General features: G+C 47.0%; 1 protein-coding gene across 2 annotated transcripts in view; it reads left to right on the forward strand.

Annotated features, from left to right (window-relative positions):
• Positions 1-13,713, forward strand: part of CLCN4 (chloride voltage-gated channel 4) — an 80,559-nt gene that overhangs the window by 12,151 nt on the left and 54,695 nt on the right. Inside the window, exons 1-2 of one of the 2 annotated variants that reach the window (XM_030934159.1) lie at positions 5,239-5,254; positions 5,550-5,739. The exons of the other annotated variant lie outside the window; for it this stretch is intronic. Of the exons in view, the coding sequence (XP_030790019.1) occupies positions 5,709-5,739 (31 nt within the window). The 5' untranslated portion in view covers positions 5,239-5,254; positions 5,550-5,708. Of the gene's footprint in view, positions 1-5,238; positions 5,255-5,549; positions 5,740-13,713 lie in introns of those variants that run through there. 2 annotated transcript variants of the gene reach the window in all.

A 13,713-nucleotide genomic window follows, 5' to 3' on the forward strand; every position in this document is an offset into this window, starting at 1 on the left:
ATGGAACATGACCAGCTCCCAGAAGTCACCCTCATGTCCACTTCCAAGGGTAACTGCTATCCTGAGTAACACTACCGGTTCCTTCCGCTTGTTTGGAACTTGATAGGGATGGAATCACGGATCCCTTTGTGTCTGCTTTTCTTTGTGTCTTTCTTTTACTTGCCATTACGCTTGCGAGCTTCATTCTTATTATGGGATAGACTGGTACCTCTTTCCTCCTCATAGCCCTATATAGCCTAATAACTTTCTTTGTATGTAAAGTGTCTCTTTTCTCTCACTGCTTTTAAGAGATCCTCTTTTTCACTTGTTTAACAATTCGATTATGCTATGCCTTAGTGTAGTTTTCTTTTTTCTGTGTGTGCTTGGGGTTTGTTGAGCTTCTTCTATCTATGGGATTATATAGTCTAATAGCTTAAATCTTTGTGTAAACAAGATTTCCTATATTGAATGTTCTGGTCAGTGTATCTACATTTATTTCAGAGAAACTTCTTGAAACTCTGAGAATGGGACCTGACAGTCTGGGTTTCCCCAGCCTCCCTGGTAATGCTGATGCACGTTCAAGCTGGAGAACCATTGGTTTAGACAGTGATAAGCCACCAGGGTTCTGTCAGGAAGCCTAGGACAGGCCATTTTAGTGCTCATGTTGTCCCCTAATTGCCAGAAGCCTCAGCACAGCTTGGACCCTTTTGTTAGGGGACTGATCTTTGTCGGCAATCAGTAAAGTATATTAGGGAGTTTTTCTGAAAATTTTTTTTTTTTTCTTTTTTTTGAGACAGAGTCTCACTGTGTCACCCAGGCTGGAGTGCAGTGGTGCGATCTCGGCTCACTGCAACCTCTGCCTCCTGGGTTCAAGAGATTCTCTTGCCTCAGCCTCCGGAGTAGCTGCTGGGATTACAGGTGCCCACCACCATGACTGGCTAATTTTTGTATTTTTAGTAGAGACGGGGTTTTACCATGTTGGCAGGCTGGTCTCAAACTCCTGATTATAGGTAATCCACCCACCTCAGCCTCCCGAAGTGCTGGGGTTACAGGCATGAGCCACCGTGGCCAGCCCTGAATTCTTAAACGAAGGGAAAGTTTTATTTTGCCCAACTAGTACAGCTTACCACTTTATGTTTTTTATGGATTGAGTTTTTGATGTTATTTCTAATAACTCTTTGCCTAGCCCTAGGTTTTGCGCATTTGTGTAGGAGGGTTAAAGATCACTCACACGGGTTTACACAGGCAAGGGCATAACTGGCTGAAGAAATATAAAATGCCATGTGATGCTGCTTTCGTTTGGGTCCTTGCAGAAGTGGAACCTGAAATGAGGTTTCTGGTACAAGTTGACTTGGGAGGGGAGTGGGGAAGTGAGACTAGGAAAGGAAGGCAGCCATTAGGGTTGGGCTGTTAATGTCACCCAATGGACGACTGGAGCTTAATTCCACACTTGGAAACTCTAGGAAATGGTGCTCGCGGTGTCACGGGTCCCCAAGATCACCGCTGGGTGGTCCGGTGATTTCCTAGGAGGGCTCATAAAGCTTGACACATGTCATATGCATGGCTATGATTTAGTACAGCGAGAGGACACAGAGAAAAATCAACAAAGGGAAAAAGGCTTATGGGGCAAAGTCTGGAGAAAAGCAGGCACGTCCCTCCAAGAGTCCTCTCTCAGCGGAGTCACACAGAACATGCCTACTCCTGCCCATGGTGAGTTGACACAACATGTGTGAAATGTCCACCAGGGAAGCTCCTTAGAGATTCAGCGCCTGAGATTTTTATTGGGGGCTGCTCAAATAGGCATCCTCTGTCTAGCACACATCAAAATTCCAGACTCCCAGAGAGAAAGCAGGCATTCAGCATAGATCACAGTATTTGGACAAAGAATTTAGGCACAGTGAGCCGCTCTTACCAGCTCTGGGAATGGTGGGAACCCTCCCAAAATACAAATTCCCAGATGCCAGCCAAGGGCCAACCTTGCAAACAGGACTTCCTAAGGAAAGCAGTCTCAGGTCTGCTATATTACGTGTTTTCTGCACAGGTACAAAGCACATGCCTTGAAATAATCTCATTTAAGGGACAAGGGAGTGGAACATTTGAAGATGTCTGCTTTTCTCCAGACTTTGCCCCCCAAGCCTTTTCCCTCGAGAGTCAGTTCTTGAGAGTCATCGATTAATACCTACTCCCAATAATGCACTTCAGGCATGCCACGTGAGCAGAGCCACCTTCTGTGGGTCTCAAAACAATGACAGTGACCTCAGACTAAGCGATATGGTTAGAAATTAGCTAGAGCTGGCCGGGCGCAGTGGCTCACGCCTGTAATCCCAGCACTTTGGGAGGCCGAGGCGGGCGGATCACAAGGTCAGGAGATCGAGACCACGGTGAGACCCCATCTCTACTAAAAACACAAAAAACTAGCCGGGCGTGGTGGCGGGCGCCTGTAGTCCCAGCTACTCAGGAGGCTGAGGCAGGAGAATGGCATAAACCCGGGAGGCGAAGCTTGCAGTGAGCCGAGATCGCGCCACTGCACTCCAGCCTGGGCGACAGAGCGAGACTCTGTCTCAAAAAAAAAAAAAAAAAAAAAAAAAAAAAGAAATTAGCTAGAGCTTACTGGAAGGTTTTGAGTGATATGAGTGGGGTGCTGGCAGCATCAGATACAGTAGTTATTCTAGAAATTGGATGGGGACAACAGAGCCATGTGTATAGGGTAGTTCACATGCCTGGGGGCGTGTGGCACTATTGTAACTGAATGAAGAGGTTAAGGCTTCCCTCTAACCTCCTTAGGTAGATGTCTCCTTCCTGTGTCTGCTCATTGGAGGAATGGGAAAGTGTGTGTGTGTGTGTGTGTGTGTGTGAGAGAGAGAGAGAGAGAGTATGTGTGCGTGTGTGTGTGTGTATGTGAGCATTGTGGGGGCAGAAAATCCTGGTACATTTGCTGTATTTTAAACTTCCATTTCTAATCTTTCAGTTCTGAGCAGCGTGAATAGGCAGATAAACAAATGTTTGCTATAGCCTCAAACATTCATGCCAGAACATTTTTTCCCTCCTTCCACACAAGTAAATTAAGAGAACAGTGCTCTGTTGTATAATTTGAAGATGGCTATTTGCGTTGGATTGCATTTCTTAAGCATGTTTATGTTATTTGAGGAGCAGGAGACTGGCTGGCCTGGCCGCCCCCGGAGGAGGCGCTTGTGGGGAAGCTTTGAAGCTGGAGCAGGAAGGAGTGAAATGACACAGTCTGATGATGATCACGGTAATGCAGGCCTTGCAGCCTGGCGACATTCTTCAAAGGCAACTAACTGCAAGACTGCCCTCTTCCCCTCCCTTCTCAGACATCTCCAAGACCCTGCCAGCCGCCAGATGAAACCAAGCTTCCTAGAGCCTCATGTGGTGGTCTCAGGCATCGCTTGGGAGTGCCTTAGAAATTCGGAGTCTCAAATGCAGTCTTGGGCCACACCCCAGCTCTCCAGGATCAGAATCTGCCTAAGGGATGCATGGCTCTTCCAGGCCGGAGTCAGATCTCATCCGAGGCCGCACGTTGGCAGCACCTGGGGAGCTTTTAAAAATGCTGATGCCAGGGCGCTGCCCCAGGGACCCCGGTTTAATGACTCTGGGCGGGTGCTGCTCCTTGGGCTTTCTGAATGCTCCCGCGTGGTTTTGCTGCGCACCCTGGGCTGGGAATCGTGGGGCTCCCTGGCAGTACCTTTCTGGAATTCTTCTTCCCCAGCCTCCCAGGCACGTGACTGCTTAATCTCCTCCCTCTGTGGCTCTTTCTCTGTCCTCTGCTCCTGGCTCCCCGATTTCTGAAGTCAGCCCAGTCTCTTTTCTTTCTTTGTTACCTCCTCGCCATTCTCCAAAGTGCCTCTGCGGGGGCGGGAGCTTGTGAGAAATTCGAGCCTCAGCCTTGCCCCAGACCTGCTGAATCAGCACCTGCAGTTTAACCAGAAGCCCAGGGGATGCGCATGTGCATTGTCATATGAGAAGCGCTGGTCTAGGTGACGTAAGCTGGGAAAGAAACCCAGGCAATCTGCTGGAATGTAGGGAGCCTGAGCTCAGGAACTGGAAGGCGTCTGTCTGGGTCTCTGGCTTGTTTGTTCTCTAGCTGTCTCAACCTGCCACTGTGGTCATGTGGGGCTAGATCATTCTTCTCTGTGGGGACTGTCCTGTGCATTTAGGACGTTGAGCAGCATCTCTGGCCTCTACCCACTTCATGCCATAGCAATCCCCCTCCCCAGAGGTGACAACCAAGAATGTCTCCAGGCATTGTCAAGCGTTCCCTGGGGGAAGAATGGTCTCCAGGGGACACTTTGGTGTCTGCCTCTGGCCTCATTCCCTCCCACCATAGACCCTTGGTAGGGTTGGTGGCTCCAAGTTAGCCACTGCCCTGGAAAGAGAGACTTCCTTTCTCCTCCTTGTCCATTTGTGCGGCCCTGCATGGGTCCCATGCTCATCCCCATAGCCAGTCATGGTGCCTGGTAGTTGGAGCACTGTCATTGGCCAGATTGGGTTGTGTTCCACACCCGGGACCAGGGGCCAGCTTTGTTAGCAATTGAAGAAGACTGGGCGAGTTCTGAGGGAGGCACAAATGGCTACTTTGGACCACTCTAGCACCACTTTACGGACCCAAGTCCTCCGCTGAGCTTTCACCCAATAACAAGTTCATTTAGCAAATATCTGTTGTGTGGCAATGAACAGCTGGGCCCTGTTCCAGGGCAGGCATTTTATAAACAATCTTCAGGACCATCCTAGGAGGGTGGTCTTGTTAGCCCATTTTACAGGTGAGCAGACTGCAGCTCAGCAGGGCTGGTGACACCCATGGCAACCTGCGGAGCCCAGTTGCTCCCTAATTCCCCCCACCCTGTGCCCTGCTGTCAGCCCTTCCTGTCACCCCCTTGAGTTCTTCCTACCCTCCAGGCTGCCCTACACTGCCATATAGCTGAACAAATTGTAAAAGGAACACCGTGTCATCATGCCTCTGCTCAAGTCAGGAAAGACTGTTGCTGCTGTCATCTTTTGTCCCCTGCCCAGTCCCCTCTCCTCCCTGCCCCTCAAAATACTCTCCTGACTTCTATTGTGTTTACATTTCTACTTTTCTTTGTAGATTTACCAATGAATTCTGGTTCCTGAGCTTTGTAATTTACTTCTGCCCGTTTTTGAACATGATGTAAACGGGATCACACAGTGTATTTGGATGCATCCGGATTCTTTTGCTCTGTATTCTGTGTTTAAGAGTTACTCATTGCAAGCATACCTTGGGAAGTGCTTGAGTCAAAGGGTAGGTAGATGAGAAGCCATTGAAGGTGACAGAGGAACGGCTATGGGTCAGAGAGGGAATTACCTTGGCATTACTTGGGCAGAGCTGGAGCGGTGGGCTAGGCAGTTAGGAGGTTGCGGTGACCTGGGTAGGAGCTCCAGCTAAGGGTCTGAAGGCCACGGGGAGGATGGCAGGTGAGGACTGGTAGGCTTGGGAGAGTTGTACTGCCTTCTCTTTCTGATGAGGTAGGAGTTACAGGTTGGAGGAGATGGAAAAAGGGGGAAACATTCCTCACACAGGCTTGTTGGACCAGCAGGAGCTGAACCAGCAGTCATCTTGGGCTGCAGTGAAATCCCCTCTGAGACTAGGGGCCCCCAGCACCAAGGAGCTGGCAGCCAGCAGCCAGCAGCCACTGAGCCCAGCACCTCTCGTAATCCACAAGGTTGGAAGAAAAGCAACTCGGTAAAGGCTGCTCATGATGAGTCCTTGGAGCTCCTGGAAAATCTGTAAGAAATGAAGATTTCGAGATGTTTATTTTTAGCTGCCATCTGACCATGGCCTGTCTCTGAACTTGATGTTCTTGGGCCTTCTCCTCTGGCTGTGTGTTCTAGAATTTCTCTTGTGTTCTATGCTTTTCATGGTGTCATGTGAACACTACAGGTAATTGTGATGATCTTGAACATTTTGTTAGTGCTGTGGTATGATCATATTTTTATTCATGAGCCAAGGCACCTGGAATCTTGAAGCGTTCAGATCACTAATTACTTGGAGAAACTTTTCTGATTGTAGGATCTCACAGAAACCCCTCTCTCTCTCTCCCTGCCCCCGCCCCGTGTGTGTGTGTGTGTGTGTGTGTGTGTGTGTGTGTGTGTGTGTCTAATAGGAACTCATTTTTATTTTCCCAAAGCTTTAAGGTTGAGATGTTGACAGTGACATCCTTTAGTTGCATTGTTGGGTTTCTGGAAACTCATTCCTTCCCTTAAATAATCCTAAGGGGAATGACTGTGTACACTTATCTTTATATTTTACTTGTCCCCATGGGTCACAATGATTTATTTGCTGGGTTTTGTTGGGAGGTGAGGGCTGCAAATGTGCTGGTAGCTCTGGTGACTCAGCAGCCTGGCAGGTAGCAGATGCCCAGTAAACACCCATGGTGCAAAGCAGGGGCCGGCAAAGCACAGCCTGCAGGCCAGATCCAGCCCGTTCCTGTTTTTGTAAATAAAGTGTTATCGGCTGGCAACCACATCCCTTCATTTCCATATTGTCTGTGGCTGCTCTGCTCTACAATGGCACAGTCCAGTAATCGCAATGGAGACTATATGGCCCGCAAAGCTGAAAAGATTTCCCATCTGGCCCTTTCTGGGAAAGATTTGCAAACCCCTATCAGTTAAGTTACTATGAGGAAACAGGAAGGAGCAAGGGGCAGGAACAGCTTGTGGGAGAGGCTCATGGGAGCCAGAGGTGGTTTTAGTAGCAGTTTCTACCCTGCCCACGCTGGCAGGGGACCCTGCCGGGACTCGCCTCTAGGGTGGCCTTCCTTGCTGGTTGGAGACTTAATCTTTTAATCTGAGTTATGACTTTCCGTTCCATCTGTCCAAGTCATCTGGGGATTAGGTAATAGAGCAAGCTGGCAAATAATCTGACATGGTCTGATTTGGGAGGGGAATACCGGCATAAACATTGGCAGGTTCTGTGGCACCTGGCCACTGCCGGGCAGAGGACAGAGGGAACAGGTGGAAAGGCTTCAACCACATTGTTTTTTGGGCGGTGTAAATACTGATGGCAGCACGAAGCATAATGGCTCCAAATGGGAAATCAGCCAGGTGTCAGCCGCAGTAGAATGGATAACTACATTGGGGCTGATTCCTCAGTCAAATACTGTGGAACAGGAGTCGGCCAAGTTCGTGATCCTGTGGGCCAACTCCAGCTCACCGCCTGCTTTCGAACAGCTTATGAGCTAAGAATGGTTTTTGCATTTTTATATGGTTGAGAAAAAGCCAAAAAAATATTTTGCAACACACGAAGATGATATAGAATTCATATTTCAGTGTCTGTGAATAAAGTTTTATTGAAACATAGCACCAGGCATTAATGTGTCTATGGTCTCTGGCTGCTTTCCAATGACAACGGTGGAGGTGAGTAGTCTTGACAGAGACTACATGGCCCCGAAAGCTTCAAATATTTACTCTCTGGCCCTTAACAGAAAAAGTTTGGTGGCCCCTGTTACAGGGCGAAGACAATGAACAGATAGTTACACTGAACAACATGGGTAGATCTTGCAACATAATATAGAATGAAAGAAGCTGGATAAAAAGATTTCATTTCTTTAAAGTTCAGAAGCGCCGGGTGCGGTGGCTCAAGCCTGTAATCCCAGCACTTTGGGAGGCTGAGACGGGCGGATCACGAGGTCAGGAGATCGAGACCATCCTGGCTAACATGGTGAAACCCCGTCTCTACTAAAAAATACAAAAAAAAAAAAAAAAAAAAAAAAAACTAGCCGGGCGAGGTGGCGGGCGCCTGTAGTCCCAGCTACTCGGGAGGCTGAGGCAGGAGAATGGCGTAAATCCGGGAGGCGGAGCTTGCAGTGAGCTGAGATCCGGCCACTGCGCTCCAGCCTGGGCGACAGAGCAAGACTCCGTCTCAACAACAAAAAAAAATAAATAAAATAAAATAAAGTTCAGAAGCAGGCAACAGTATTCTATAGTGTGAGGGTCGGGATAGTGGTTACCCTTAGGGGTGGGTCAGGGACTAGCGGGGGCTTGAAGTGGTGTCTAGGGGCTGGTCATGTTTCGTCCCTTGATCTGAGCACTCCATACATGGGTGAGTTCCCTTTGTGAAAATGTGTGGAGTTGTTCATTTATGATTTTTGCATTTTACGAATAGATGTTTACTTCAATAAAAAGCTTACTCAAGAAAAGTGATTTCAGTCTGGCAGCTCCTCAGAAGGTTAAACAGAGTTCCCATCTGACCTAGCAATCCACTCCTGGGCATATACCCAAGAGAAATGAAAACATATGTCCATGCAAAGACTTGTACACAGATGTTCCTAACAGCCTTATTCATAATAGCCCAAAAGTAGAAACAACCCAAATGGCGGTCAGCTGATGAGTGGATAAACAAAATGTGATACAGCCACACAATGGAATCTTATTCAGCAATAAATAAAAAGGGGTGAAGCACTGATACGCACCACAGCCTGGATGAACCTTGAAAGCATTATGCTTGGTGGAAGAAGCCAGATGCAAGAGGCTACATACTGCATGATTCCACTTATATGAAGTGTCCAGAATAGGCAAACCCATAGGATGGAAAGTACATTAGTGGCTACCTAGGCTGGGAGAAGGAAGTGATTGCTAATGGGTAGGGGGTCACTTTTAGGGGGATGAAAATGTTCTGGAATTGGATAGTGGTGATGATTGGATAGCCTTGTGAATTTCCTGAAAACCACTGAATTGTACACTTTAAAAGAGTACATTTTATGGTATGTGAATTACCTCTTTGAAAATGCTGTAAGAAAAAAAAATGGTGTAAGAGATTGCTGCTACAGACCTGTGTGTATCTGTACACGTCAGTAGGAAAAGGTCTCAAGGTAACAGGCACCTCGTCCATGCTTCCTGCTACTCCTCCCAATGCAGATATCTTGAAAGTTGACAGACAGGGGGAATGCCTGACTTCCTCCAGGTAATCCAGACCCTTCCCCGAGATCCAAGCCAGTTGAGTAGCACAGAGCAGTTTCTAGAATGTAGCTGCCATGGGCGTGTTAATTTTACTACTTTTGTTTACTAAAACTGCAGTTCTCAGGAAAACAGGGTAAACTAAAATATCCTAGATAACTTGCTTCCTGGACTTTTCCTGTGATTATACCTGCCTTCACCCCCATTTTCCTGATGTCTATTTTCCTTTGGTCTGATGGGAGAGGAATGGGAATCTTTTTAGTAGCCACTGGGGCCCATTTTCATAGCTGAGCCTGGGCTCGCCACTCCTTGCTTTTTCCTCCAAGACTTCATTGCTTCACAGCCAAAGAAATGGAGTAGTAAAAGACAAACACACAAACAAAAAACAACAACAACAAAACAAAACAAATTAAAAAAGACTTCACTGCTTACCTGTAGGTTGCTTTTTATATATAGTTCTTAATCTCTTCTGAATTGAACTTCTTGGTCCCCACTTCTAGGTGTTAAGGGCCATAATGGTTGCAAATATTGTGCTAACTTTTGAGAGGATCCCTTTTGAGGGTGTGAGATGACCACCGGAGTTTTCATTTTGCTGACACTGAAGAGTGTATTTCTTAGGATTTTCTGCTCTGTAATGACAGATAATCACAGCTGGCAGTGAAGATAACTCTGAACTTTCTGTAAAGTCCCAGGCCTAAACATTATCTGTGGCAGAGACAAATAGTTTTAATTAATGACAAAATGTTTGCTTGTCCCTGCAAGGGCGAAAGGGGCTGGTGCTAAGTTTCATTCCCTGTGCCACGTACTGGGGTGAAGGGGCAGGGGAGGGAGCATCCCAGGGTCCTGGCTTTCAAGAGAGGGGCAGTGAGGGTCAGCTGTGGTCACACACCCAGACTTGGGAGTCATACCAGTCTTTTGGTTAGTGGTCTTGCCACTTTTAATAGAGGTATTTCAGATTTGAAAGAAAACAGTCTAAACAGTCTCCTCAAAATAAATGCTTTGAGGAGGTTTTAGGAAAAGGTATTTCAAATGTCAGACATAGATTCATGTTTTAATGGCCTCACTGATTCTTGGTGAGTGGAAGCCCACAGAAAGTCCTCCAGAAACTCAGTTGGACCACCACAATCTCCCTGAGCAGAACTGGAGTCCATCGGGTCCCCTCTCTCAGCTACAGACAGCAGAGGAGTGAGCAGATCAACTTCAGAAATGAGGTGACATGCAGGGGGGTAAGGAAGGGGTGTTTCCATGAAACATGATTTTCATTTTAACAAACATTTATGAAGCACTAACCACATGCCAGGCACAAATTGCTTTACAAATGTCAGCTCATTCCGTCTTCTTCACAGCACCCTGAGGCAGGTAGTGCTGCAATTCCTACTTCATAGATGGGGGAGATTGAGGCACAGTAAGAAAGGTCCAGCAACTTGCTTAAGGTCACACGGGTAGTAAGCGGCAGATGTGATATCTGAACCCACACAGTGCCGTTCTGGAGTCTGTGTTTTAACCAGTATGCGTGTGATGCTGCCTCTCTTGTGATGAACATCTGAATATAGAGGGACAAAGTAAAATATTGAAGATCCAAGTATCTCATACTGCCATTTTGTTTTAAAATAAATCTACGAAGAAAACATCCCAACAGGTTCTGGAAGTTATCAAGGGCATGATGACGGGTAATCCTTATTTTTTTCTTGATACTTTTCTGTATTTGTCAAGAAGTTTTGTAAGTTGGGTGGTTGGTTGTGTGTTTTTAAAAAGTAGCCACAATAATACCTCTGATTTCTGAATGCTCATCTGGAACTTTGCCATTTCCCCATCAAGAGGTGGAGTCTACTTCCTCTCCCCTTGAACCTGGGTGGGATTTTGTGACTGCCTCAATGAAGAGCAAGTGACAAAAGGGATGGTACCTGACTTCTGAGGCTGGGCCACGCAAGGTGATACCGCTTCTGCATGGTCTCTCTCTCTTAACACACTTGCTTTGGGGCCCAGAGCCTCAGGATAAGAAATACTGCCACCCGGCTGGGCACAATGGCTCACGCCTGTAATCCTAGCACTTTGGGATGCCAAGGTGGGCGGATCACCTGAGGTCGGGAGTTCGAGACCAGCCTGACCAACATGGAAAACCCCGTCTCTACTAAAAATACAAAAATAGCTGGGCGGGGTGGTGCATGCCTGTAATCCCAGCTACTTGGGAGACTGAGGCAGGAGAATAACTTGAACCTGGGAGGCAGAGGTTGCAGTGAGCCGAGATCACGCCGTTGCACTCCAGCCTGGGCAACAAGAGTGAAACTCCATCTCAAAAAATAAAAAATAAAGAAAGAAAGAAAGAAAGAAAAAAAGGAAATACTGCCATCCAAAGTCACAGCTGAAGAGACCACATGGGGATGCCACATGGAAAGAGAGAGAGGCCTGGGAACCCCAGCTGTTTTAGTCTCCAGCTGTTGAGTCTCTTGGCCCAGGCACCAGATGTGTGAGTGAACAAGCCTTCAGATGATGCCAGCCCCAACCCCTGTCTGACTAAGACCTTGTGAAAGACCCTGGGTGAGGATGGTCTTGGTTAGTCCAATGAGACCCCAGTACCAGGATAGATAAAGATATGATGGGCTGCGTGCATTGGCTCACACCTGTAATCCCAGCATTTTGGGAGGTTGAGGTAGGAAGATTGTTTGAGCCCAGGAGTTTGAGACCAGCCTGAGCAACATAGCGAGACCCTGTCTCTACAAATAATAAAAAAAATTAGCCGGTGTAGTGGCATGCATCTGTGGTCCCATCTACTCAAGAGGCTGAGGCAGGAGGATGGCTTGAGTCTGGGAAGTTGAGGCTGTGTTGAGCTGTGAGCTGTGATTGTGCCACTGCACTCTAGCCTGGGTGACAGAGTGAGACCCTGAAAAAAAAAAAAAGAAGGAAGGAAGGAAAGAAGGAAGAAAGAAAAGAAAAGAAAAGAGAAAAGAAAGAAAAGAAAGAATCCTTTGGGATGGCTAAAGAGGATGCTCCAACTATGTCTGGGGAAATTAATGCAAGTTTCACGGATAGGGTGAAACAAAACAGGGTTCTGCAATGTGAATAGGAGCTTTCAAGGCAGAGGAGAAGGTTCAGGGTAGAAGAGAAAAATCACATTCAAAGATACGGGTTTCTGCCTGACATTTTTGGTCAAACATGGATAACCATGATTCACCTAGGGTGGCATTTTTATATTCAGCCAAGCCTTGATTCTACTTAGAATCTGTCCTTCTAGATCTAGATCTGGGTGATTTCCTGCTTTCTTTCATCTTCTAGAACCTGTTGTATTATTGCTAACACCCAACCATAAAAAGTCCAGGTTTCCTTTGAGTGTTAAAGATCCCTGTTCTGAGGGCGAGCTGACCCATGCAGAGTCGCTTTTAACATCAGAGCTGTAAATGACATCATTAATACTATTGTATTAATACATGCTTGTCTTCGTTGAGTCCTGAGTGAAGTGAGTTTTACTGGACAGGATCCGCTGTTGAAGAACTTGAGCCTGACTTCTTGGGGTCTTCATGCTTGGAGACCAAACCTACTGACACTTTCTTGCCTTTAGGCATTGGTTACAAGATATAGGTGTCCTGCATTCCTTCCATAGTCTCTTTGGAGGGATATAATGGTTGTGTAGGAGAGATGTTCTCTTGTCAAGCAGGATACCTCCAGCCTGAACTGGGGCAAATTCTACTCCACCCTCTCACTATTGGTACTGTCATCTATGGCTGCTCCAGTCCTCCCCAGAGCTGGTCTGCATTGCCCCAGCTAACCTGACCTGTCTTCCTTTCTCTCCCTCAGAGCTCAAGTTCATTCTACCTATTAACCCATTATTATCATGCTGCTGATTAACAACTCCTTCAAAGGACTCAGTGGCTTAAAACAACAACCATTCACTATTTTCACAAATCTACAGGTTGGCTGCATGGTTGGATTGGGCCGAAGTTGGCTGATCTTGGCTGGACTGTGGTCGGCTGGACCTAGATGATTTCTTTTTTTTCCCTTTGAGATGGAGCCTTGCTCTGTCGCCCATGCTGGAGTGCGGTGGTGTAATCTTGGCTCACTGTAACCTCCACCTCCCAGGTTCGAGTGATTCTCCTGCCTCAGCCTGCTGAGTAGCTGGGACTACAGGCACCTGCCACCACGCCTGGCTAATTTTTGTATTTTTAGTGGAGACAGGGTTTCACCCTGTTGGCCAGGCTGGTCTTGAACTCCTGACCTCAGGTGATCCACCTGCCTCGGCCTCCCAAAGTGCTGGGATTACAGGTGCCAGCCACTGTGCCTGGCCCCTAGATGATCTTTTAACCCCAACCTCACAATAGACACCACCACCTCTTTCTGAGTTCCCAGGGAAGTCCTCTGAGGCTCTGCAGATCAGAGCCTGTTTATTTTCCTCAGGACCACATGTTCCGTCAAAGTTTAAAGATATGATTGTTCTCTACAGTGACTTTTTGTTTCAGGTGTTATTGCCTGAAGTAGTTGTTTGACTAGAGATGTAGTTAAATTTTAGGTAGCATCAACTCCTTTTGAATAGACTGTCCAAGTCCCTGTGATTCTATCTGCTGGCTGGGTTTTTCTGACAAGCACTCTCTTGGAGGGTCAACAGCCTGTCGTCTTGTTTTTCCCATCAGAGATTTTCTTTACCATACCACATATATTAGGAGGTTATTTTAATCTTGTTTGTGTATAAATGAGAATGAAATCTTTGCTTTCTAATTTTACTCTCTTCCTAATATCATTGGTTGCTACTGACTTATGCAATGTGATTCTTCCCTGGGCACTCATCAGGGGGTATTGTTTTCAACTTGGCATCCT

Source organism: Rhinopithecus roxellana, chromosome 7 (assembly GCF_007565055.1).
Source record: "Rhinopithecus roxellana isolate Shanxi Qingling chromosome 7, ASM756505v1, whole genome shotgun sequence".
NCBI lineage: Eukaryota > Metazoa > Chordata > Mammalia > Primates > Cercopithecidae > Rhinopithecus > Rhinopithecus roxellana.